This window comes from Micropterus dolomieu, linkage group LG03 (genome assembly GCF_021292245.1).
Source record: "Micropterus dolomieu isolate WLL.071019.BEF.003 ecotype Adirondacks linkage group LG03, ASM2129224v1, whole genome shotgun sequence".
NCBI lineage: Eukaryota > Metazoa > Chordata > Actinopteri > Centrarchiformes > Centrarchidae > Micropterus > Micropterus dolomieu.
In genome coordinates this window covers 30,296,057-30,321,353 of record NC_060152.1, presented here as the reverse complement: position 1 = coordinate 30,321,353, position 25,297 = coordinate 30,296,057, and the positions used below count along the sequence as shown (strand labels likewise).

The following is a 25,297-nucleotide window of genomic DNA, read 5'->3' as shown; positions in this document are numbered from 1 at the left end:
CAAAATTCAAATTCTGTTTACTGCTAGGATCAAAGTGTGATATATGTCGATATATATAATAAAACATCCGTACAGCTGTTACATGACTCGAATGATCATTTGGTGGGTTGAGATTAACGCACAACTGGCAACCCAGGTCGGCCAGCCTGCATCAGTATTGTGCAGCAGGAGCAGCAGACTCCCCGCAGGGATCCCCAGGGTTACACACACACACTGCTGTTCAGATGGCTGACAGAAAGGAGTAACTTGGTGACCGGTGCTGCAGAAACTTTGTGATCGTCCAGCAAGTGTCGCAGGGCACTAACTACACCAACAATGGAGCAAGAGTTTGAAGAAATTGATTCGGCCGGGAAATGGCAAAACCTTTACAATGTAAGTTAAGTCGGGACACTGGGCCTCTCGTGTTTCTATGACGATCGTTTGCTAACTTACTTAGCTAGCTAATGTGATAGCCAGCCCGTTACTTCCCCCGGTATTCTGTTACTTTTAGCCGTCTGTGCGACTCGTTTAAGTGTGTTAACTTAATGGGCTTCATCACATCGCGTAGATGGTGTTTAGTGAAGAGAAGAAAGTGAGGAAACTATCAGTTCGCGCTTGTTTGTCGCTGACTTCCGTAGCTAGAAAGCTTGTAGCCAGAAAACGTGCAGCGGCACAGTCTTCACAGTTGAGCTCAGTTAGCTTAATGCTGGCTGACGCTAGCAGACGTCAGCTGCAGTTTCTGAGAACTCGTCAGGACTTCCAGAGAAGAGCGCATGTGTTTCCCCACCAGCTGTCTAAAAGCCCAGTATTTGGTTTGTAATATTTCGGTTCCGGTTTAACTGTGGCTCGGAGACTGAAATTGGTTAGCTACTAAATGGAGGATAACGTGTAACTGGAGATTTTGTAGCCAACTGATACTCTGTTTGGAAGTTACAGAAAAATATCTGCTCACACTTAAAATACCGGTGTAAACAAAAAGTTTACAAATTAATGAAGATGAGTTTCTCGTCATAGTTTGTTGAGGAATTGTGTGTGTGTGTGTGTGTGTGTGTGTGTGTGTGTGTGTATATAAATATATAATGTGTGTTATGTTTACTTAAGTGTAACTATGCTCGTGTTTGTCAAAGTCTAGTGTTTTTCTTTAGTTGATTTTATTGTTATCAGTATTCGTAATAGACGTTTCTGTTTATTTATTACTGAAAAAGATAACAAAGTTAAAATCCAGCTGAGGCTTGGAGATCATCGTTGGCCTCATCCCATACACTTGATGAAAACAAAAACACCGCACTCAACATCAAAATATAACGTTATCAAAATGACGATCAGAACAAGTCATGGCAGTTCAAATAACTCCAGCACAAAGACATACTGTATTAAAGACCTTTTATGTGTGTGTGTGGGGCTATTTGCATGAATGCTGTCAGTATCACTAGCCACCATTTCAGTCAGGCGAGAGGTGTATATCACATTTATGAACACATTTGTCTCACAAGTGTCTCTCATCACGTCATCTAAGTCAACACAATGTGATAGTCCTAACTTCCTACATGTCTACTTTTTTTCCCCTCCAACAGGAGATCCGTAACCAAGCCAGCGAATATTCTTACAAAGTGGCTAAACTTCCAGTGAATCGGAATTTGAACCGCTACAGAGACGTCAGCCCATGTGAGTCATACGACGAGTGAGGTTGTTAATGAAAATTTGTATTACTGCGAAATGACGTCTTGATTTGTAATTGCTCCTATGATCATCTGGTTTCAGATGATCACAGTCGGGTAAAACTTGAAAACTCTGAAAATGACTACATCAATGCAAGTTTAGTCATGGTGGAGGAAGCCCAAAGAGCTTACATTCTTTCTCAGGTACGGTGTTGCACAAGCAATGTCACTGCCTGCATAAGTTTATATCGAATCAATCAGTGGACCCTTTGAAGAAGAGCGTGCAGGATTTCATCTAGTTTTGTTTGTGAACTTTTGATAACGGCAGGGGTTTTTTTTCTGTGTACATTTCTTTCTTTTGCTTCCACAGGGGCCTTTGAGGAATACATGTGGTCATTTCTGGCTGATGATTTGGGAGCAGTGTTCCAAAGCTGTTATTATGCTCAACAGAATCATTGAAAAGGGATCTGTGAGTACACCTCCGCACCTGCTGATCATTGACTTCTTAAGCCCCCATGTTGTCTGAGACATGTTTTAAGGTGTCACATCTTTATAGACACAGAGCACCTTGCATGTCATTCTGTCCAGTGGGACTAAATCTCTATTTAAATGTTACTTGTTTTTGCTGGCAAGGTTCCATTTAAATTTCTATTAAAGAGATGGTATCATGCTTTTTGGCTTTTTCCCTCTCCTTTATTGAGTTATATGCCTTTTTGTGCATGTAATAGTTTTGCAAAGTAAAAAAGCCCAAAGTCCGGCCCAAAGGGAGTTCCCATCTCCCACAGAAAACTCTGCTCTGAAGTGCTTAAAAACAGCTCGTTTGTAGTCCAGGGACGGTATTTCAGAAAGTTCTTAAGTGTTAAGATAGGACGAGTCTAAGATAGGATTTTTCTCAATTTGGTATTACAGAAGCAAATCCTAACTAACTTTAGGAATCCTATCTTATCTTACTTCATCCTATCTTATCTCAGGTTAGGACGTCCTAAATACTCAATCCAACATTGGTTATTACCTTTATGTCTGTTACCTAGCAACCGATGCCACTTTTGTCATCTCGCCCAGCTAAATGGCTTTTAATCGCTGTTTTAGCCTACATAGCCTACACTGAAAATGGAGCAGAAACCATCCAACTATCAATGGACTTCAATACAGATGACATAGGGGTGTTGGTGACCTCCGTCGAGAAATCCAAATTCACGTAACGCTTATCTGGGGAGATTAAAAAGAGAGGGTGGGCTAAAATAGTGGACACAGTCACCGCTGCATATCTGGCATCCAGCGGAGCGCTGATTGTGCATTGTGTCAAAAAGCAAATAAGTCTATCGACAAGTGATACGAAGAGAAAGGCAGCAGTTGTGTCCAGAGAGCAGAGGAAAACCGCCGGTGGCTCCTCCTGTGCTCCCTCACTGACCCCGTCAGAAACCCGTACTCTGCCCAGGAAGGTTAACAATGAAGGTAAAAAAAATTATTATAATAAAGGCTGTGACGTCACAGGGATTAAAGCAAATGTTCTCAGTTAAAACTTTATGGATGAAAGATTAATAACTCACCACTCTGAAACTCAACAAGCTGGTTGGCAACATATACAGCTGAACTGAAGCCCTCTTTACCGGCTTCTCACTGACCCGCCCTTCTCTGCTTCTGATTGGCTAGTAGTCCTTAAGTAGGAACTGCGCATGAGCAACTCCCAACAAAGATCATTTAGAGACAAGATGTATCACTCCATAGCTAAAACGAAGCCTTCAACACACAGGGTGAAAAGAGGAGCTGCAGTATGACAATAAATATGGTGCTTTTTGAAAATTAAACCATGTAAACCTTTTCTGGTACAACCTATAAATAAGATTTTGAACCTGAAAATGAGCATAATACCACCTCTTTAATTTTTTTGTTCAGTTTAACTAACAAAAAAATATATTTTTGAAGTTGAGTAACATTATGATAAGCATTGTTTGTACATAGCACATGGCTTTACATTAGTAATGGTATTTGTTGATAAAGATGGATTCCATGAATTCATGGCGTCTCTTAAAAATCCAGTCTGTGAACACCCAGCAATGAATACCCTATCAATGTGTGTTTAACCTGCAAGCTTTCAGTCAGCTTGTCCTTCAGGAGATTATGAGCATAATGCTTCCCATCCAAGAATTAAGTTTGTTCTTTTTTCTCAACAGGAAAAGTGTGCACAGTACTGGCCCACCACAGAGGAGCTGCAGATGTCTTTCACAGACACAGGGTTTGTTGTCAGGCTACTTTCTGAGGAGGACCAATCCTATTACACGATCCGAACGCTAGAACTGCAAAACACAATGGTGAGCATGAAACGCAGACTGTTAGATAACAACTATTTTTAAATGTGCAGTTGTGCAATTTCCGAGATGATATTTTGCGAGGTGAAAACTCTCAATTCCTCTGTGTCTAGTTTATGAAAATTGCAGTCTGAAGAAGAATACCTTATTGCTTGTAACTATTATATTGTTGTAACATCCAGCATCTAAGTCTAAATGTATGTAGATGATAAATGTTGTGATGTCATAGGTGTGCGATGTGACAAATCAACCTGTATACATCATGTTTTTTTGCTGTAGACGGGGGAGTCTAGGGAGATCTACCACTTTCACTACACCACGTGGCCTGACTTTGGTGTCCCAGAATCTCCCGCCTCCTTCCTCAACTTCCTCTTCAATGTTCGGGAGTCCGGCTCGTTGGGCTCAGAGCATGGGCCAGCAGTGGTGCACTGCAGCGCTGGGATTGGACGCTCAGGGACCTTCGCCTTGGTGGACACCTGCCTGGTCCTGGTAAGAAAAGCGAGGTGCAATGTAAGCCAGTGCAGTCAACGTTTAAGAGGGATGTTGCCCAATGTTGAAAACAAAAGAGTTACAACATCTGCAAGTTATGGCAAGAGAGTAATGGGATATTCATGTTATGATTATACTTAGTGACGGCTGCAAAGGGAGAAGTTTTAGCATGTTGGTATCATACTTAAATGCGTTAACCCCTGGCTTGATGAATTTTAAAAAGAAAAGTAATAAATGATGTAAATACTGAATGTGATTGTACTGGTACAAACTACACGTTTTCTGTGTTTGTTTGTTTGTTTGTTTGTTTGTTTCTGTGAGGAATTATCTTCAGCCATAGAATGACAGTTGGTAGGGATGACCATAAACACTGTAAGTCTTCATAATTTGGCACTGAATACCAGTTACAATCTTCAACTTTAGAGATTGAGGTCTGGAGAAGCATGAAATTTAAAAGTGAAAGAGATAATTTTGAAAGGGATCCTGGGGGAAGTGGACCCATTCAGAAATGAAATCTTTGAGTTGGCGGAACACAAACAGACCTGAAAAGGAGAAAGGAAGTGGGATAGACTGTGGTGGAAGAAGTAAAAGTAGTAATACAACAATTACATGTGAAAGTCATGCTTTCTAAATCTGCTTTATTACCTGCAAAATATACTTAAAGTATCAAAAGTAAAAGTACTTGTGCAGAAAAATGTCTCATGTGGCTGATACATTATTAATACTGATGCTCCAATGCACATGTAGTATTTTGCTGTTGTAGCTGGTCCAAGTAGAGCAAGTTTTAACAAATGTATATACAGGTAGTTTAAGTTCATGGTTCCCAACCCAGAGTTCTTCCCCCTCCAAAGGGTCACAAAATAAATCTGAGGGCTTGTGACATGAGGTAGGAAAGTAGAAAAACACTCAGCTACACAAATCTACACTGTTTTGCAGATGGACAGGAGGAAGAACCCATCATCAGTGGACATACAGAAGGTGCTACTGGACATGAGGGAATACCGCATGGGCCTGATCCAGACCCCCGACCAGCTCCGCTTCTCCTACATGGCTGTCATCGAGGGAGCCAAGCTCATCTTGACAGACAACTCAGCAGCACAGGTAAGTCAGTCACAAAGCTGGGGAGTAACATTGCACTTGTACAACATCTCAGGCTCACGTTTGGGCTGTTATGAGATCAATTACACCTTTGGGCTGAGCTCAAGTGTCAGTGAAAGTCTGACCTCTTGAGACTGTACACGTGATTGCCTGAGTCTGCAACTTGATTCCATGGAATACAGGCTGTTACTGAAACCACCGTGCTGTCTGTTTTATACAGTTTTAGTTAATGCGCTGAAACAGGCATTGTTGCACTTTCAGTTTATATTTGACGTGTACTTTGATTTTTTGTTAGTTTGGCCCATGTCCAATCAGCTAACATAGAGAGGGAGGGGATTATGACCTATACTGTAGCCACCACCAGGAGGCGATCGATATGTTGATACGTTGTGGCTTCACTTTTGGGGAGCTGTCATTTGCTGTCCAATCTTTATAAACAGTCAGTGATTATATACACATAAGCTGTTTTATAGGCTGTGTTCATATTTTCACCTTATTGTGTCTAGTTGAGTTAGCTGTTTTTAAAGGATCAGTTCAGATTTCAGTCTGTTCTTACAGTACTCACATGCCACAAGTACACAGGCCTTTTCATAGCACACATTTTAACTCATCATAGTAGGTTGGATAAGTAGTCAATGATAACATTAACAATGGCTCTGTTCCATTAAAGTGTACCAGTACGCCATGACAGTGTGATCCAGCATGCACAATACAAGGACCCTTGAGCTGAAGCAGCTAAATGGGATTCAGCCATCATTACTTTACACCTTAAGCTTTGTTTATACTCCTGCGTCAGGGCTATGTGAATGCGCACGTAGGTAGGAATTTATACTTGTGCGTCTGTGTCTCAGTCGTTCTGCAATTCTACCGCGTACACTGTTTTGACTTTTGCCGGCCGAGCAGGTTAACTTCCGGTTTAGCCCTCGGCTAACGTGAATGGGGGTAAAATTGTATACGTGCCGCTGTGACTTTTCAAAAGTTAGCGACCGAATGGATCACATTCTAATAGCGGAACAAGTAATTTCGCTCAGGTTGCGACGATCAAATATATAGATCCAACATGTTACAGCAGCTAATTTGGCCGCTAGGAAAATTTGATTAAAAGCATGGGCACTTCCTGTCGGCTCTGAGGCATTGCGAGGCTACCCACCCGACCAATCACAGTTATTACGGTCTGCATTGCCTCGACTTGTAGTTACATTTTTGAGGAGGTGCATGTCAGGCTACAGCGTAGGTGACAGCATAGGGTACGAGGCTATACACAGGCTATGCCGTTGATTTGTTGCATAAGTATAAATTGCACCTCACACCTATGCTTTTCCTACTGTGACATATCAAAATGTCTTCTGTGAAAAGTGCATATTGGGTTAAAACGTCTACCAGTATAAGATTAAATGTCTTTCAGCAGCTTAGCTCTGCCATTTGAATGTTGTTGCAGTGCCTTTGGCAAAGGAAATCTACCTTTGAGAAGCCCACAGAAAACACAGCCACTAGTTTCATGCTTGAAATTCTGCCAAGAGGAGCTTCAAATGCAACTTAATATGATATACATAGGCTATTTAACAATCTGAATTTCTATTTGCCCATTTTACTTTTCTTTTTTTGTTGTGTAAACTAAAACAATTTATAAACACAAAGTTGAATTTGGTGGAATTCACGTCGTGTTGTGTCTTTGTGTACTTTCGCCTGTAGCACTGCAAGCAGAGAGTGGTGTCTAGAGATAACTTGGAGCCAGAGCTGCCCCCTCCACCACCTCCACCCAGACCTCACCTCAACGACAGCAGGCCCAACGGTCAGCCGGGACCCTGCCTGGAGCCTCAGGCTGCCTCAGAAGACCACCTGCCGGCAGGAGATCCAGACAGCCAAGACCACAACACGGCAGAGAACTCTGGGCAGTAAGTAACAGCTCAGGAGTTTTTCTCACGTTCATTGTAAAGAAAGTTTTAAATGCTGCACTAGCTTTGGATTCGACAGTGTGAACGGACTTGCTTTCCAAGCTCAGTTTAATGATTTTGTTTCCTTAGAGAAACTGATCTCTAACCCTCTTCTTCTTCTTCCAACAGTTTCATTTGTCATTCTTATGTAATGATTCTTTAATTCTCTGGCACATTGGCGCACTGTGCACAAGATCGATTGGATTTTGTCACTGTTGTTTGCTGACTACTTACCCCTACCCGTCTCTTATTTCAGTGTCAGAAAGCGACACCGTGAGGAGAGGATCTCCAGCACCTCACAGAGGGTCCAGCAGATGAAACAGAGACTGACCGACTCGGAGAGGAAACGAGAGAAGTGGCTGTACTGGAGACCCATTCTGCTCAACATCAGTGCTGGGGCAGCTTTGACTGTCGGCCTGCTGGTGTACTGGATGTACTCCCAGTGAAACACTCTGGGTCGCTTAAAACTGACTCCTATTTTGCACCAGTACCTGGGATTAGGTACTTCTATAAGTAGATTTTAGATTAGGTAATATGTGCATAACTGAGGGTATTTATTTCTTAAGGTCAAAATGCAGGAGCGCTAGATCAAATGATTGTGTGTATATTTTTCATGTAAGATCTTAAAAATAGTAACATCTCAGGATCTTGGTGCCAGCACGATGATATAATTTCCTTTCCTTCTTGCCACTGTTGATGAATGTACTGTATCATAGCAAATTGCTTTAAAAGAAGCGTACGAAAGGTGCAGTACAAAGCAAAAAAAAAAAAAAAAAATTGACCGGTTTGTTTTTGCATTCTTTATTTGTAATGGTCAGATGTGTGTTGATCATCTGTGGTCACACTTTGCATTTAAAAGTGACTTGTGTTGACTGTCCATCCTACCATAGATACGTGGGAAGACTCCAGAGCCTAGAGGTCAGCCATGACATTTGTTTTTGTGTAATGAAATTTGCATTTCATGCATGCGTTTAGAGGTTTTCCAGAGCACCACTTGTTCTTCCATTAACATTTTGCAGGGCATCCCAATAATGGTCAGATATGTATTTTTGTGTGACTGGACACTTCATGGGGAGCTGCCTTGCTGATGTTTCAAACTCTGCTAGAATGTTAACCTTTTTAGTGTCTGTTTTATGAGCACGTGTTTTTTCATAGGTTTTGTTTGTCACATGGATCCATACAAGCTGTCGGGTTGCTCACCGCTTAGTGTGTGTATTTACCCACTGGATGGGCTCGTGTGTGTGTGTGTGTGTGTGTGTGTGTGTGTGTGTGCGTGTGTGTGTGTGTTCAGGTTATCCCACTGTTGTTTTTGAGGAAACCAAAGCAAAGCTGTCCGTTTTTTGAAAGGTAACCGCCAGACAAGCTGTTAAATAATGAAACCTTGTACCCCCATTATGTGGAATGTTTTGTTCCCTGTTGGATCTCTTGTCATTTTATTTGTCACAGAATTGGTTTTCAATTGACTGGGACCAATCTAAAGCTAAAATAGTGCATTTTAGAAGTTTGAGCAGAGCACCTTTTGATAGGAGTCCAGTTAGGAGAGAACGACGGCATACACGTCTTCACCTGGTTGTTTGCTGGTCGAGATACCTTTGTAATGTGCCTTGAAGTGAATTAAATGGGACAATGTACGCTCCAAGGTTTCCTAGCATGGTCTTAACAGATAAAGGTTTGTGTAAGCTGTTGTTCCCCACATAACCTGAGTAACATGTTAGGACTGCACTGGTTTGTTGTAGCTGGAGGTGTGATTCATAAATTGTATCAGAGTTGATTGCACACCAAACGTGTCATTAGCATGTACCTGACTCCTGAGATTAATTGATGTGTTCCTGATTGGCTAGTTATCATTGTTGGACTGTTGGCTTTTACTCACTTCTCATTTAACCCAGAAGAGATGCGTTTGGCCATAACATTCCATTTATCCTTGTTTTCCACATAAATATATTTCAGGGGAGTTTTGTACATTGCTGAGCTGCAGTGAGAACATTACAGATGTGTGTTTTGAAAAAAAATAATAATAATAAAGCAGCCAAAACACAAAGTACTTCTTTAAAATAAAAACATTCATCCTTTTTTTACCAAACCCTGCTTGTTCACTTGTGTTTTTTTCCTTATTACAGTGTCAGTAAAGCAGCTTCAGTATCTACCCACAGCTCTCCCCATGTCTGCAGTGCTGGGCTGTGTTACACTGATAATTTCATTCTGACCGTGAGCTAAATCAGTGAAGCCAGACTGGAGGCCTCTCACCCTGGCTTCCAGGAAATGAGTCAATATTTCAAGAAGAGGCCTTGGTCATATTGACTGCTGTAGTAATTTAATTTTCTTTTTTTATGTGGGATGGAGGTACTGTATTTGTTGTATGAGCTGTTCAATACAAGAAACAGAATGCAGATTTCTTCCCCCTCTTTTTCTTGTTTAATATATAATCATATAAATGCTATATATTAAGTAAAGAAACGTCTACGTTGACTTAAATATAAAACAGGTTGATTTAATATTAAAAAAAAAAAAAAAAATAGTAAGAGGTAGAAAGATCTTACAGGCCTGTTAATGCAAACTACAATTTGGACTACAAAAGGGGCCTTTACTGGTTGACGCAGATCGTGACGACAACAGGGCAACCGATACAATCCCTGCAAAAAAATGGCAAACATTTGTTCAGCCAAAATTATATAAACGTCACCTAAAATTAAGTATCCCGTCAGGAATAGCTAATTTCGTGTGTATTTCTTTTTTCTAGGCCGGAATTGTTATATACATAAAGATTTTTGGCCACAGGACGCTGTGAGGCACCAGAGGCACCGTGTTCCCGCTTGACTTTCCGCCACAGTTTAAACGGGTAGTTGGGATCATCCATTGGCTGTCCAAAAAATTTGGTTGTCTTACTGACAACAAATGTTTACAAGGATCAAATGTTGCTCATAAACGATAACTACAGTTGTTGGTAGTTCCCGATAGCACCCGGTTAACTTACTAAGCTATTTTTGGACGCAAACTAGCTAGCGAGGGCTCATCAACTGTAATGTCTCTGCCTCCAGAGAAAGCTTCCGAGCTGAAGCAAATCATTCACAACCATCTGCTCAAGGTGAGCGAACTGCAAAGCTTTTATTTCCTTAAGGTTAAATGTGTTGCGTTATTTAACAAAAGTCCGTTTGTGTCCTGTAATTCTTTAGACACATTGTTTAGCAGTTACGCATTTGTGTTGTCTTGAAGGAAGACAGGAACAACGGATTGCGCCAAATGCCATTCAAATATATAGCAAATTAATGTTTACTTGCGTATTGACAAAAGTGCTCACACGATGAATCAATTTACGATCTAGCACCACTTAACTTCGTCTTTTATTAAGTTCGGCTGTATGTATGTCGTTATTTGAAACATTATTCAGTTGTTTCCACCTTTTGTCAATGTGCAAAATAGGTCAGATGAGTAGCAGTAGGTAGAGATGCACTGATACAGGAATATTTGAGGCTATTTTGTATTCTTATTGTTTTTGTCCTTGTAACTGGAGCTGCTTTATGTGTTTACATGAAGATATTCATGTCTGAAAAGCATATTCTATTTTGATCCTGCAATTACACTTACACAACAGAAAACATGGGTGGGAAATATTAAGCTTCACAAAAACTTGTTGGTGCCGCTATATTTACACAGTTCAAAACTATTGTTTGTTTGAATTCCTTCTTGTAGGACCACCTAAAAAATCTTTCTCATCAGGCCGGCATTTTTATTAATCGTGAATTCGCTGTGGGGTGGGGAAAGCCACAGATAAACAAATAACCTTACATGAAAAGGAGTCTGTCTTAAGAAGCTATTCAGATATGTCATAGAAGGTTGGTGAGCTCTGAGACATCTCTTTGCGGCTCTTTGTTTAAGTGTATGGGAATGTGATGTTTATTTTGTGTCTCCTGGTTATCAGATGGATATCCACGGGAAGATCCGAGAGGTGCTGGCTGAGACTGTGAGGGATGACCAAGGTCCAGCACATCGATCTCTGTCTGAGGCAGATTTCCTACGTGCTCTGCAGCGCAGGGGCATCATAGATGATGTGATGAAGGACCTACATTTTACCCAGGTTGGCCAGCAATTTTTAGACTGACATAGTTAATGATTAGGTTGAGAGCAGTTCACTTCAATTCATTCAAGTGAAAATTGACTCTTCCTAACTTAATGTAAAAAACTTTAACGATTTCTCCACTGTATGAATTGTATAAAGTCAGTCACCTGCTGACTCTTGGTCCTTTTGTCATGTTGGTATGCTTTGGTAGGAAGGATCCACAGAAACAGGATCACCTTCAAAACCTGCGACTCACTTTGTTGATAAGAATATTACACATCTGGAAAAAAGTAAGAAACACCATTTAGAGTCCCGAATAAACCAACATAATAGCATAGCCTATTTTCCTCCACTCACGTTGTGCTTGTTCTTTGTCATTCTCTCAGCCAACATCGATCCATCCAGGCGGTACCTGTATCTCCAAGTGCTTGGTGGTAAGGCCTTTCTGGAGCACCTTCAGGAGCCAGAGCCTTTACCTGGTCAGGTGTGTTCTACATTTATGCTCTACCTACACTTCCGCAACCAGAGGTTTCGCTCAAAGCCAGTGCCCTGTGCCTGCGAACCTGACCTGAAGGAGGGCTTCCTCTTAGAGATCCACAGAGATGGCATAGGTACGTTTCAATTGGCACTGTTGGTGTCAGTCAGGACCAACGGTTGTTATGCTCTTGCTTCATGTTGCCTAATACATCGTCAGTACTGTGTTTGTACGTTTGTTTTTACTTTTGGCACTGCAGGAGAGGGCAGTAAAATGGCGGATGCGACCACCATGCTGTCTATGTGTGACCCGGTTCACTTGGTACTGATCAAGACTGACACCTCCAGTGAGACAACGCTGGTCTCGTCCTACTTCCTGGACTGGAGGGCAGTGCTCAGCTCGCCCAGTGGGAAGACCTGCTTTGCTGTGGAGCTGATGGGAGTTGGTGAGGAAGGGTGATTCTGCTGCAGTAACTACAAGAGTGAATTATTCATGTATTTTATAAGGTAACACCTCTATGGCTAAAAGTGAAGAATGATGAATGCAGTTCATTGGCAGGTTAGAGCAGAGTAGAGTAGTTTATTGTGTCATGTACATATACAGTATCTCACAAACACTGAATAAATGACGCTTTGCTACAAGTAGTGAGTTTACAGCTTGTATAACAGTGTAAATTTGCTTTCCCCTCAAAATAACACATCACTCAGCCATTAATGTCTAAACCGCTCGCAACAAAGGTGAGTACACCCCTAAGTGATAAGTAAAGAGACAGGAGCTTGTTTCAGACAGAGGCTGAAATTAAGGCCTATATGAAATTTTTTTTATTTGAACTTTGAATCATGCAAAGCTCCCATACAGGAGTCACAGAACTACAATATAGGACTGGAAATGCAGTATAATAGTGCTCCTTTAACATTAAATTCCAAACTAAATAGTAAATCTGTCACACAAAGGTTATGTGTGGCAGACATTTCATTTATTTAAAAAAGATAACCCTTAAATTATCATACACTAAGAAATAAGACTGAAAAATGGACTTAATCTTCTGTCTCACCTTAATCACATAACAAACAAAGCCTTTTCTCTTCTGGGAGACCACTAAACCTTCCTGTTTCTTCAGCTAATGTACCTGAATGCAACTGTGCACACAGAGATTGTTTGGTTAAATTCTTCTTCACATCAGGCTGAAATCGCAGGGACAGAAAACTAGCTGTAATTATAACACTGTTGCGCTATTAGTCATCCTACTATGTAACCACTTGCATCATCTGTTGTAATTAAGAAGATTTTGTTTACAAATGCTTTTATTCACACATCCATCCTGTATGTTGCCTGTTAGAAAGCATTATGAATTACACTATAAATGTAATATAACTCATTTATATTACATAATTTTAATATATTCTAACCGACTGCGTATGCTGTTTCATTATATTTGTAGCTGGCTTACAATGAAGCAGTGTCTGCTTTTGTGTGTGTGTGTGTGTGTGTGTGTCACCAGGAAGTGAATGCAAAGTCCCAGCTGGTGTTTTGACTGTCAGTCTGGAGCTCTACCCTCCTCTCACAGAGACTCTGGCCGCTGACATCATCAGCACACAGGTCAGCTCACTGGAGTCTCTTTATCTGTCTGTCCTCTGTTTATTCATCTGCTTCATTAATCATGAATAAAGTAAAACCCTTGAACTAATAGTGAATCATCACAACAGAATTCCATTTATGCTGGTGAGAATCGATCGGAGTTGATACAACGGCAGCGCTGTAAAAGAAACATCAAAGCTCTGTATTTAGTCATTGATGTGTTTCTCGTTCAGCAATCACTGGAGAGGCAGAGGACGGCAGAGAAGGAGAGACTCTTCTTGGTTTATGCCAAACAGTGGTGGAGGGAGTTCCTTGAGATACGTCCATCACACCAATCAAAAATGGTCAAGATCTTTGCACAGGTTCGTCTAAATGCACATGTGTATTAAAACTTTATATCACATACTTTTGCAACCTTTTTTAATCAGGCAGTTTCTTTACAAAGTTTTTATTAACAATAGACCTGTGGAGTGAATAGCAGAGGGATTGGGCTACATATATATGCAGACACTGACTAGGGAGTTCTTCAGAACAATGTAATTAATTTAATATTTGCTGCTCACATACTGGTTAGATGTGTTAGTGGTGTGGGGAGAGGACTCCTCATATTCCTAACCAGTTTAGAGACTACTGAATCTTGAACTTCTTCAAATGAATCCCCGGCTCCAGGCTGTCCCATTACCTGTGGGTTGCGTCTCTGTGCTCTCCACAGGATGAGAACGGCGTCAACAGGCCTGTGTGTTCCTACGTGCGTGTCCTCCGGGCCGGCCGGCTGTTGGAGAGTCCTCGACAGGCGGCGCGCTTCGTCAGCCTGCTCGCCCACGAGAAAGCCCCGGTGGTGGGAGGAGGCGGCGGCAAGCAGGAACAGTGGTGCACATTAATGGCTTTCCTGTGTAGAGGGAAGGTAAGGAGAACTGGTCGGCTTCTCGGCAGCCACAACAGAGATGGACTCATTTTTCAGATGACAATGCCCTTACTGTATTGCCACTTCCTTACTGTCAGAGACAATGGAGATTTATAGATTTTCGCCCCAAAGCGGTATGTGTTTCACTAGTTATTCCAAATGGAAATAAATCATACACATACATTTATTTTAATAATCTATTTACACATTCATTTTAATCTTTCTTTTTTTCAGGATGTGTTTCCTGTACTATTACTTTTTGTGATTTAATATCTAGTTTGTGATATGCTGTCTTTGAGTAAGTGCAAGGCAGTCGGCCAGATTCTCCATTTGGCCTCTCTTTAATAGCACTGTTATTATTAGTATAACTATTCCTTTGGTCTGTCAGACTGTCCAAGCAGTTTGGGCATATCTAAGAGTACATCATTCTGGAAATAATAACACTACTAATAAGTAGTGGAGTGAAGTTTGCGTGTTGTTTATTTGACCAATGGAGATAATTCAGTCCAGTCCACAAACAACAGCCCTGTTTTGAGAATACAAAGTCCAAACCATGTTTCCATTAAAAAAAAAAAAAATGCATGCTTCTTCATCCAATCATCAGAATCACTACAAGGAGAAAAACACTGCAACACGAAACTCAAGACACACAGTCAAGACAGCAACTTGACAAACAACCTTTGTTTTCAGCACAGTGCAGCAGTTTAAACCTGCAGCCATTTAGTGGAGATAAAACAAAACATTTCCATCACATCACATTGTAATATTTTCTCTGCACAAACACTCCAGCCTGGGAATGGGGATGATGATTACGCTGATCTCGTCACTTGCCAAGTCCATGAACTCTAAATGTGACGTGGACATTTTTTCCGACGCAACGTTTAGACCTATTCTTGGATTGCTTTGGAGCCGCTGCTGAATTGCTGCACTGCAGTCTGATGGAGCCACTTTACGTTTAGATTCAGATTTATTTATTCAAGACCACGGTTACATGACAAGGAGTACAAACAAAATACAGAATATATCCGTTACGACTAAGCAGCGGTAACCGGCAATAAAAAAGTCCAACTTAAATTACTTTATTTTAAAGAACATTCTTCAGGAAGGAACCATATTTAATAACAAGATCACCTAAAACATAGATGAATGGTTTAAATAACGCTTTAAAGTCAAGACAGTTTCCTTTCCCTATCACTCATTATGTTTACATTCTTACAATGCGGTACTCTCTGGTCAGCTGCGTCTGCATTTCTGAGCACAAGTAATTGTGTCATTTCCTTTTTGTTTTTATGCATTCTTTGCCTTTACGTGATAGTGACAGGTGGTGAGGTAGACAGGGCGAGAGAGGGGGATGACGTGCAACAAAGGTAACCATTCAGCTACCAAGGCGCTGCGATAGTGTCATTTCTGAGAAAGAAGGATCTGTGCAGGGTGGACTGACTGATGCATTTTCATCTCTCAGCTAGATAGGAATTGGGGAATTTCCCAGGCCACCACAGGATAAATGTTCCTCTCTGTCTCCTCTGTGAGCGGCTGGCAAGACAGACCCAACACACCTCTCACAAAGAGTGCCCTGTCAGCTGTGATTTATGAGTTTCATTCCAGGGAAAATTAATTTAGCCTCATCAGTCCCCAGCCCGTTTCGATGCTGCCGTCCATATTAGCACTTCTGGAGAACATCTATCATTCTGACTTGCCCGAAGCCTGAGCCAAGCGAGCAGCAGCATTACAAGCCCCCAGCTCAACCCAGGCCGCTTAACTGGAAAAGTTGTACGAGTGAAATAAGAGTTGCTTACTGTCATGGACAATTTGATGACTACAGAGCTTATTTCCTCTCCAGTAGGCTTTTCTTGTGTGTGTTCAACACTTCTGAGAAAGGCTAATAGTGCAGTAAGAACAGGATATTGTGTTTCTGTTTAAACAGACTGTTGTAGTGACATGATGAATTAGACCAGCAGCGAGGATAGCGTGAAAACAGCACTAAATCTGTTCTTCTGACTACAAATAGTGACTTAAAATACGTCAAAGTTACCCCATACGATCACAGTGTAGATGATGAATTTGTCTCAGACAGGGGTCACACTTTACTGTTTTTCACATATGAATATTTTAACAAAACAGTTCTAATTTCATTAGAGAGTCGAGCTAAATTTGAATGCACAACATTGCACGTGCATTTTTACAGAGTATTAGGGCCAATTTAGGAGGAGAAAAGTTGCAATATTTTGAGAATAAAATCGTAATACCTTGTGAAAAAATCTATTTTTGAATTCGCTTTTATTATATGATTTATTTATTATAATTCAAGATAGAAGTCTTTATCCTCAAGTTTTTTAAAATAAAAGATTAATATTTTGAGAAAGAAGTCGTATTTCTGGAATAAGGTTGTTATATTTTAAGATAAGACATTAATATTTTGGGTCAAAGTTATTATATTTCAAGAATATTTGTAGAATAAAATTGTAATGATTCAAGATGCTAATACTAAAATACTATTTTTGATCATTAAGCCTCCAAGAAAAACAAAGAGGCTTGCTTGAGCATTCACCAAGGAAAGCTTTTTGGAGCTTTCAACCACACCTCATGAGCTTCTGTGAATGGAGCTCTGTGAAAGTCTGAAAGTCACACCAGGGTTCAAAGAATCTGTCATAACTTTGCAGCCCTGGAGATGTGTATTACCTCAACTGAACCAGGATATAAAAAAAAAAAAAAACGTCCTGTTGCTCTTGAAGTACAGCTGACTTTAATGTTAAAAACAAAAGTGTCTTGGCCTTTTATTAAGGCTAAGAGAACTCTAAACACTAAACATGATGTTTCCATAATCCAAACTCTGTCTGTTCTCCCCAGGGGGACTGTGAGGATCACGCCACCCTGCTGTGCAGCCTCCTGCTGGGCTTTGGCCTGGATGCGTACGTGTGTGTGGGCACCAAAGCCAAGGGAATGCCACACACCTGGGTCCTGACCCGTGGCACTGATGGGAGCATCACCTTCTGGGAGAGTTTGACAGCTCACAGGTCCCCCACCCCCCTCCCCTTTTTTGTTGTTATCCAGATACCTGATAACGTATGTAACACAGCTGCTGTTACTGCTCCCTGTCCCCCTGGCATCAAACTAGAAATTAAACAACAACAGTGCTGTGTACTGTCAGAATAGTTCCAGCAGGTTGGACATATGAGGAAATACAGCACATTATTGAAATCTAAGAAATCATTTCAACTACAGAGGGCTTTTTTCCCCTTGTTTTGGCCTCAGTTAGCTTATTTGAAAGTTTGTCAGCAGGATGTCTCAGAATCCCATGAATGGATTTCCATGAAATTTGGTGGCCAGGCTCTGGGCCAAGGAGCAGTTGATTACATTTTGGATAATCACTAATTTGATTATCAAGTTCTGGGATGGAGACAGACTTGATTTCAGATCTTTTGTACAATATTTTCGCAAGGACACCACAGGCCTGCTTCTTATACATTGGTGCATGTACATAGCCGTAAGAATACCTGAACCCTCAATGCACAGTAAGTCAGTGAGATAAACTAGGTCTGTGCTTACAGCTAGATGTTCCCCACCATGACTCTGGGAGCTATTTAATAGAGTGATAGGATATTTTATCACTACTTAAGTCATGACTTTATGTACATTGTAATTTTCTAACATTGTCTCTGTGTTTTGTAATGACACTGATTAGCCTTGATGTCCGATTCTTATGGTCAGATACCTGCATCAAGCCATTGACCCAGATGCCCCACCCCTGGCCCCCCAGCCCAAACCCTCCTCCCCCTACCGCACTGTGGGCTGTGTCTTTAACCACCAGACCTTCCTGGCCAACTGCCAGCCCTCCGATGCTGTGGAGCTCTGTGTCTTTGACTTCCAGGTAAGAGAATGATGTCCCTCCTCCACCACTGTCACTGGATAGGTGGGGTGGGAACCGTCACCCTGATTAAATCCATTTTATTTATATTTCAAGCTCCATGGATGTATTTATTACAGTAGGTATTAAGGCTCTTTAGTGTTAAAAAATGTGCCACTGAAAAGTCATTACGCTGACTGCTCACGTTGTTTTAGTTTGGCAGGTATTGTGTTATAGCCAGGGTCAGTGTTTGGTGAAATTCGTTTTAGTAGGAAAGTCTCATTTATACTGAATATTACATTGGCCAAAGAAGATCTAATCAAATAGTAATCAGACAGATAGCGGTGATTTTAGGTCAGACAGAGGGCAGAGGTAGCCTGGAGCAGAGAGCAGTGGCCTTGTGAGTGAATGGTCATCAGCTTCAGTCATCAGACGCCAGTTTGTGGGTATGGAAAATTAATCTGCGACAGTTGCATTCATTAGCACCTGCTGTCCTGCCATGTCGCCCTAAAGCAAGGCAAACCCCCAGTGGTCACAGTGTAGGGCAGGGCTCGGCAAATAAGTCTGGCATCGGGCCAAATTTTTTCAAGCCGTTACATGGCAGGCCAGAACAAAGTCAACTTATTTTAATTCTTTGTTTTCTCATGTGCACGTTTTAGCTCTGTCGGTACTGTGCGGGACTCCTGTTAGGCAAGTTGTAAGATCGATTCCACCTAAGTGTTAATATTTTTTCTCCCTTGTTAAACAAATTGATTATAAGAACTTTTGCACATGCTCACAATAAAGCTGCGGTGTGTGTGTGCGCGTCCCGGCATTTGATCCGCATTCATAAACCTATGGACGCTTATTTTAATTTCCCTGAGGAAATTCAGGGGAATCCAATCACACATTTACTGATAGCTTTTTCAGAGGTGTGTCAAGCAAGCCAGAGACTCTTTTGAATGTCCTTCAGAACTCTTCAAAGTAAAAGCTCTCAATAAACTCGACATAAAGCATTGCCGCTTTTATTTTGGAGGCACAATCACTTAAGAGGAAGTGATTATGTGAGTAACTGTTGCTGTTATGACTGAGATCTGTTTCAGCACCAGCCGCTATCAATTTATGTATGTTTTTATTTTTCTGCTATCAAAACAATCTGGCCGCTGGGCCAGATATTATTGCTGGCGGGCCGGTTCTGGCCCACGGGCCGCCTATTGCTGACCACTGGTGTAGGGGTTCTACTGTGTGAACAGAAAACATAAGCCTGGATCAGCTAAATGCCTGTTTCCCCCCCCCCCTCTTTCTTTCCCTGCAGAATCAGTCTCGGTGGAAGGCGATGAGCGAAGAGGCTCTGAAGTCTGTTTGCGCCCCAGGCTCCACCACCTCTCTGCCCCCTCTGCCTCCACTCTGTGCCCCGTCTGTGGATTCTGCTGCTGCCAGCAATCAGCTGGAGCTGGAGATGCGCTACCTGGTCTCTGAGCACAGGAAGGTAAAACACAGTGCTAAACCAGACTTGGACCCTTGCGAGTTTTAGCTTATGCGGAGAAAGAGTGTTTTTGACAAGTGACAGCTATGGTTCAAGTAGCCCCTCAATAAGTGAGGAAATATAACTATATTAAAAGTCTTAGCGCTTAGCTGAGGTGGAAAAGATAAGCGCATCTATAAAACTAAAAATGTGACAATGTGCAGTTGTAACATAGTCAATGAATAGGTACGACACGAAGCATGTGACTTTATAATAAGCTTCCACTGAAGAGATGAAACCGTCCGATCTCTGTGGAGCGATGACTTCCTCACTTTTCTTTAATAAAACAAAAATGGTTTATTTTCATCAGGTTTCCCCGCATGATTTTTCATAGTCTGAGGTTTGACTGGCACTCTTTTAATTACCTCATGTCATTGCTCGTAACAGTAGTGGGTGGAAACATGGTATCATTCGTGTAATGGCCCACATTTCCCATTTCAGAAAAATAGGATATTTTAATGAGATTGAATTGAAGAAGATCACGATGTGTATTGCAGAATTTTATAATGAGATAAAACACCAGGGGTAAGCAGTTCATATTTTCATCATCAATGTAATACTGTGAAATGCATTTAACAGACTGACTGAATAACTAATTTATTAAGTTTTTTTGCCCGTAAGTTAATAGTGAGTGTATGCATTAACTTTCACAATCTGAATATGACACCATTGGTTGTTTTGCGTGCCCTCGACCAATTACAGGTTAGGTGTTGTGTCTTACTGTGCAATGTAAATTACTGAACAAAGTCTGGCCCGGTGGGGCTCTCTCCACCAGGACCTGGAGTTAGCGACAGTGTGGGACGACCACCTGTCCTACCTGCTGTCCTCTGCACTGTCAGCCTATGAGCTGGAGCGTTGCACTGGCGTCTCCTGCGGCAACGAGGAGTTCCAGGATGCAGTGAGGAGGGCAGTGCCAGACGGACACACCTTCAAAGGCTTCCCCATCCACTTCCTGCACCGCAACGCTCGCAGAGCCTTTGCAACCTGCCTCAGGTGAGCTGGTTCTCGGGTGTAGACTTCATGTTTCTCCAAACAAAATCTCACCGTCATACTCAATCCAACTTTTGTTTTGTGACGTCAACGTCTTGATTGCAAGTCAAGATTCAGTACTTAACGGCCATTTCAACATAGTGGATAGGGATTTGGTTTGATGAGCAACACAACAACAACAAGACAAAGCACCTCACATAGTCATGGCTAGAGCAGACACAGCTCAAACGTTCCTTAAAACAACAATTCAACTTTAAAATATGAAGCTGTTCATATACGATTGTTAACCCCATTCAGGGAAATGGTGTAATGGAGAGCGGTGAAAGAGGCTGTGTGAAAATTTCTACAAACTGTGGAAACTAACCTGTGTAAACTGCAGTGATTTAAGCCCAATCGAGCACTGCAAACCTGCCATTTTGCCTCTGTTGGCACTGTACCTCAGGCTTATGGCAGCAAATCCCCACCAGCTGCAGTGTATTGTAGCAGATCCCGACCTCTGACCTCCCTGCGGAGAGAGAGAGAGAGAGAGAGAGAGAGCTGAGAAAATCTCTCCATCAGGACCAACTAATGTGTCTGTTTCTGCAGGTGCTCAGGGTGTTTGCATTATCAGAACAGCACAAAGCAACAGAACATTAATACATGCACACGTTTCACCTCTCACTGTTGCAAATCTGCCAGAATCGAGCACGCAGTGCTCAGCTGCGTCCTGAGCTCCTGGCAAATGACATTAGACTAGCACCATAAAAAAGTGACTCAAAGGTCACATCATCCATCTCCTGTCTTTATCCTGTGTAAGTACATAGTTTTAATATTCAATTCTCTGTGTCTCTTGTCACTTCCTGTGCAGGTCTCCATTCTGTGAGGAGATAGTGTGTTGTCGTGGCGACCACGTGAGGCTTGCGGTCCGTGTTCGCGTGTTTGTCTATCCTGAGAACGCATGTGCAGTGTGGCTCATGTTTGCATGTAAATACCGCTCCGTACTCTGACCAGCGGACTTATGGTACCCAGAAACTACCAGCCAATATTTTTAACTCTTCATTTGTACAGACATTTACAATCCGAATTGTATTTATATATCTATTTTTGTAAATAAATGGAACTTTGATCACCTCTCTTTTTAAAAGCCTTATTAAAGACATTTTCCAGTAGATGACATCTATGCTGTTTTTTTAGAATTTTTAAATGACATTAACTTTTAATGTGTCTGAACAATTCTTGAAAGTGTAGTGCATATTGCTTTGGCTCAGTTTTCACATAAAAATTACAATACTTAAAATCTTACGTAGCGCACAAAATAAAAACATACTTATATAATTTTAGTTATTGAGCATGCTGCAGAGCTGTAAATATGTGAAGTGAAGTTCAGAGTCTGACTTTATAGTAAATTCTACATCTAAACAAGACAAAACTGTTGTTTTCTGCATGAGTTGCCTGTTTCTGTGTTCTGTAACACAAAACTTTTTGAGGTGTCCGTATTCTGAGGATTACTGTAATCATGTAAAATACATTAAGCTACAGTTACAATGTAAAGGTGGAAAGTATATAACGTTAAACCATAATTTACACTCGATGCATTGCAATATTTTCACGGTAATCAAAAGGAAAGATATGTATGGCAGTGGCGGTGAAGTAATTTGCAATTATTTTGCAATTGCCTACCAGAGTAACATTATGAATAAAGGATAAATGCTTGTAAACTCATGTTGCATTGATTCAGGGATCAGTACCAGAAATATAATTAAATGAGGTGGTTGTATTCTGAGGACTGACCATGTGATTTAGTGTTTTGCACTTTGTTTGTAAGGGCAGCATTATGTGTTTAAAGGTAAGATTTAGGAATTCAATTTGGCTCTTTGCATTAAGAATCAAAACTGAGCCAAAGCCGTCGTAAAATACTGTAGTATATGAATTTGTAATACCTTAATACAGCACTAGATGGCATGTTAGGACAAATTTTGACTCACTGGTTGCAGCTGCAGGCTCTGTTTCGCTCTGACCTGTTTGATCCGATCCAGTAGACCTGTATGCTTCCAGCTCTTAAGAGCAGCTTTAAATACATGAGTGCGTTCACTTTACTGGTCCACACCAGCGCTGATAGCCTGACAGAGCATGATCAGTGGGTGTATGTCTAATCAATAGAGGTGTTTCAAACAGTTCATGCAAAACAGGAAGACTAACTGGAAACCTACACCATTGGGAAAACTAAAGAATTAAATTTAAGTTAGTTTACGTTGCAAAATCCTAAAGATATTTTTTCTTTTGGTGCAGTAGGAGAAGCCACAGTAAAGCCATTATTCTGGCTTCAGAGCTGCTGAAACCACACAGGCCAATGTTGATTTCTAATTTGAGACTGACTGTGAAATTGCATAGAGGGTGAAGTGACAGCAGCCTGGTTGAGTGACTTATTGTGCGGTTAGGAGAAGTCAACTCTGAAAGTTTTGCATGATTTAAGTGCTCTACTAATTGACACACAGAGGGTAGTTTTGTTTTTATGGAGTGCTTTGCTCTGCTCCTTTGTTTTTTTTTTCCGCTCCGTGCAATATTGCGCAGTGCTGTTTGGAGTTCTGGGGGAATCGTTGACACATCAGCCCAAACTTTGACAAGAAGCCTGTGAGGATGGCCAATTAATTTGATTTTTCCGGGAGCTAATTTGCAATTCTGCATTTGCCCCAGAGTTGTTGAACATGAGGATCAGGAGGGAGGCTGAAAGAGCGAAATAGAGAGCTAATGAATAATTCCTCCCTTTTTCAGAATGTCACACACACATGCACACCTCCGCTCCAGTCATTACTGTATACCACAGGAAGAATATATACAGCAAAGGAAGTGTTTGATGCTGGGAACTCAGGTATGTTTTCAGCTCATATTAAACAGCAGCGCTCAGGTGTAATTGACTAATAGGTCCTGTGGGACAGGAGCTACTGTGTAAAACAGGAAGAAAAGAGGGTGGATGTTGGTTTTCGACCAAAACCATCACTCACACCTTGCATCTCAACACTGCTGCTGACATGACAAGTTGATCAAATTAAACATTTTTGTACAAACTGTCTGTCTGTGTGTGTGTGTTAGCATCACCTTTTAGTTTGCATGCTGCATGTGTTACAGTAAAGAGAACATACATTTTTATCATAAACAAAACAACATGTTGATTATGTAACAGGAGTTCAGTTTCACAGTATAAATAAATAGCTTTGCAGCCTGTGTTTTGGTAATTATAATGGTAATAAACTGGATGAGATAGAATAAACTCGCAGGTGGAAATTATTTTCCAATTTAGTTTGAATTATCGTGCGCACACTATTTTTTCACACATAATCAACTTCCTCTTCTGAGGTGGCATAAGCTGCTAATGAGTGTTTTCCATCCGTAGACTTAAACTGCAGTTCACAAGTTTTATCAATAACTGCATCATCAGAGGTTATAATGGTGTTGATTAAGACAAATACAACCATCTTCAGCATATTGCTGTGGCATGTTTGTTTATTATGCCTCGCAGTTCAAAAAAGATTTTATTGTTCATTGAAAAATAATTTGTTGGGGAAAATAACATATCTTTGGCACCACCCTTAAGTTTTCAAATCAAATCTTACTTGTATTTATATCCCATTAGCCACCAGAAAGCTCTAAAGCATCATTGTAAGGTGTCGATGCCAAGGCCAGCTAGCATGTCATAACGGAAAAAAGGTTTGGAAGTTTTCAGATTGTGCAGGCTAAAGCACTACAGCATCGCTGATTTTTGAGGAATAATAAATGTGTTAGAAACCGTTCTCTAATTACCCAACTACCCCCTGCAGATGCATGTGTTTAATCTGTGATTTTGTCATTTGTATATCTGTGAGAACGTATATATTAAAAGCAGTAGGGGTCCCATGCACTGGATTTTGTTCTGTTGCCCTAAAGGTAGTCCAATTTAAATATAATGATTCTAAAAAAAACACCTAATCAGCCTTGTAATAAATTTTCAGCCACTCTGGCAGTATGGCTCTATGTACGGTAACATTGGCCAGTCCACCACATTGGTCCTCACTGAAACGATTATTGGATGGAATGCCATGAAATTATGTACAGACGTGTCGGTTAACCAGGCAATGAATCCTGCAAAACTCAGCTGGACTTTGTGTTTAATGCAGCAGAAATATTCCAACGCGCCAGACTAAGATGGTGAACATGTAAAACATTGTACTTGCTAAACATCAGTAAGTTAGCATGCTGATTTTAGAATTCAGCCCTGCTGTACCTACTGTATGTACGGCATCACAGAGCTGCAAGCTCTGATCTCAGTTGCTGATATCCTGCTTTAGCTGAGTCTTTCCCCTTTGCTTTAAATTTGCAAAATATATTGACTAAATTATAGATATTTATATACAGATTATAAATAAAATAATTTGGGGACAAAGTAAAGTAAAAACCTGAATAAAAGTGGAGCAACATATCAAATGAAGATGCTTTCATGCACCAATGAAAATGATGTGAATAAA

At 41.0% G+C, this 25,297-nt stretch overlaps 2 protein-coding genes across 4 annotated transcripts; both read left to right on the top strand.

The window, feature by feature from the left end:
* The first annotated feature begins 149 nt into the window (after positions 1-149).
* ptpn2a (protein tyrosine phosphatase non-receptor type 2a) lies at positions 150-9,857 on the top strand. Of its 2 annotated transcripts, none has more exons than XM_046044715.1 (9): positions 150-372; positions 1,554-1,644; positions 1,741-1,841; positions 2,008-2,106; positions 3,812-3,949; positions 4,226-4,435; positions 5,372-5,536; positions 7,226-7,428; positions 7,724-9,857. In XM_046044715.1, exons 1-9 carry the CDS (start codon positions 316-318, stop codon positions 7,911-7,913), a joined length of 1,254 nt encoding a protein of 417 aa, XP_045900671.1. In that variant the 5' UTR covers positions 150-315; the 3' UTR covers positions 7,914-9,857. The 2 variants fall into 2 exon arrangements, with proteins under 2 accessions (XP_045900671.1, XP_045900672.1); XM_046044716.1 differs by lacking the exon at positions 150-372 and adding an exon at positions 640-791.
* A 228-nt stretch (positions 9,858-10,085) lies between these two features.
* Positions 10,086-21,976, top strand: cep76 (centrosomal protein 76). Of its 2 annotated transcripts, XM_046046048.1 has the most exons (14): positions 10,086-10,306; positions 10,506-10,552; positions 11,387-11,542; positions 11,736-11,814; positions 11,911-12,135; positions 12,259-12,444; positions 13,501-13,598; positions 13,811-13,939; positions 14,290-14,481; positions 17,329-17,495; positions 18,190-18,349; positions 19,620-19,793; positions 20,605-20,822; positions 21,667-21,976. In XM_046046048.1, the coding sequence occupies exons 3-14, from the start codon at positions 11,387-11,389 to the stop codon at positions 21,803-21,805; spliced, it is 1,923 nt and encodes a 640-aa protein (XP_045902004.1). In that variant the 5' UTR covers positions 10,086-10,306; positions 10,506-10,552; the 3' UTR covers positions 21,806-21,976. The 2 variants fall into 2 exon arrangements, with proteins under 2 accessions (XP_045902004.1, XP_045902003.1); XM_046046047.1 differs by having other exon boundaries at positions 10,086-10,552.
* The last annotated feature ends 3,321 nt before the right edge of the window (positions 21,977-25,297 follow it).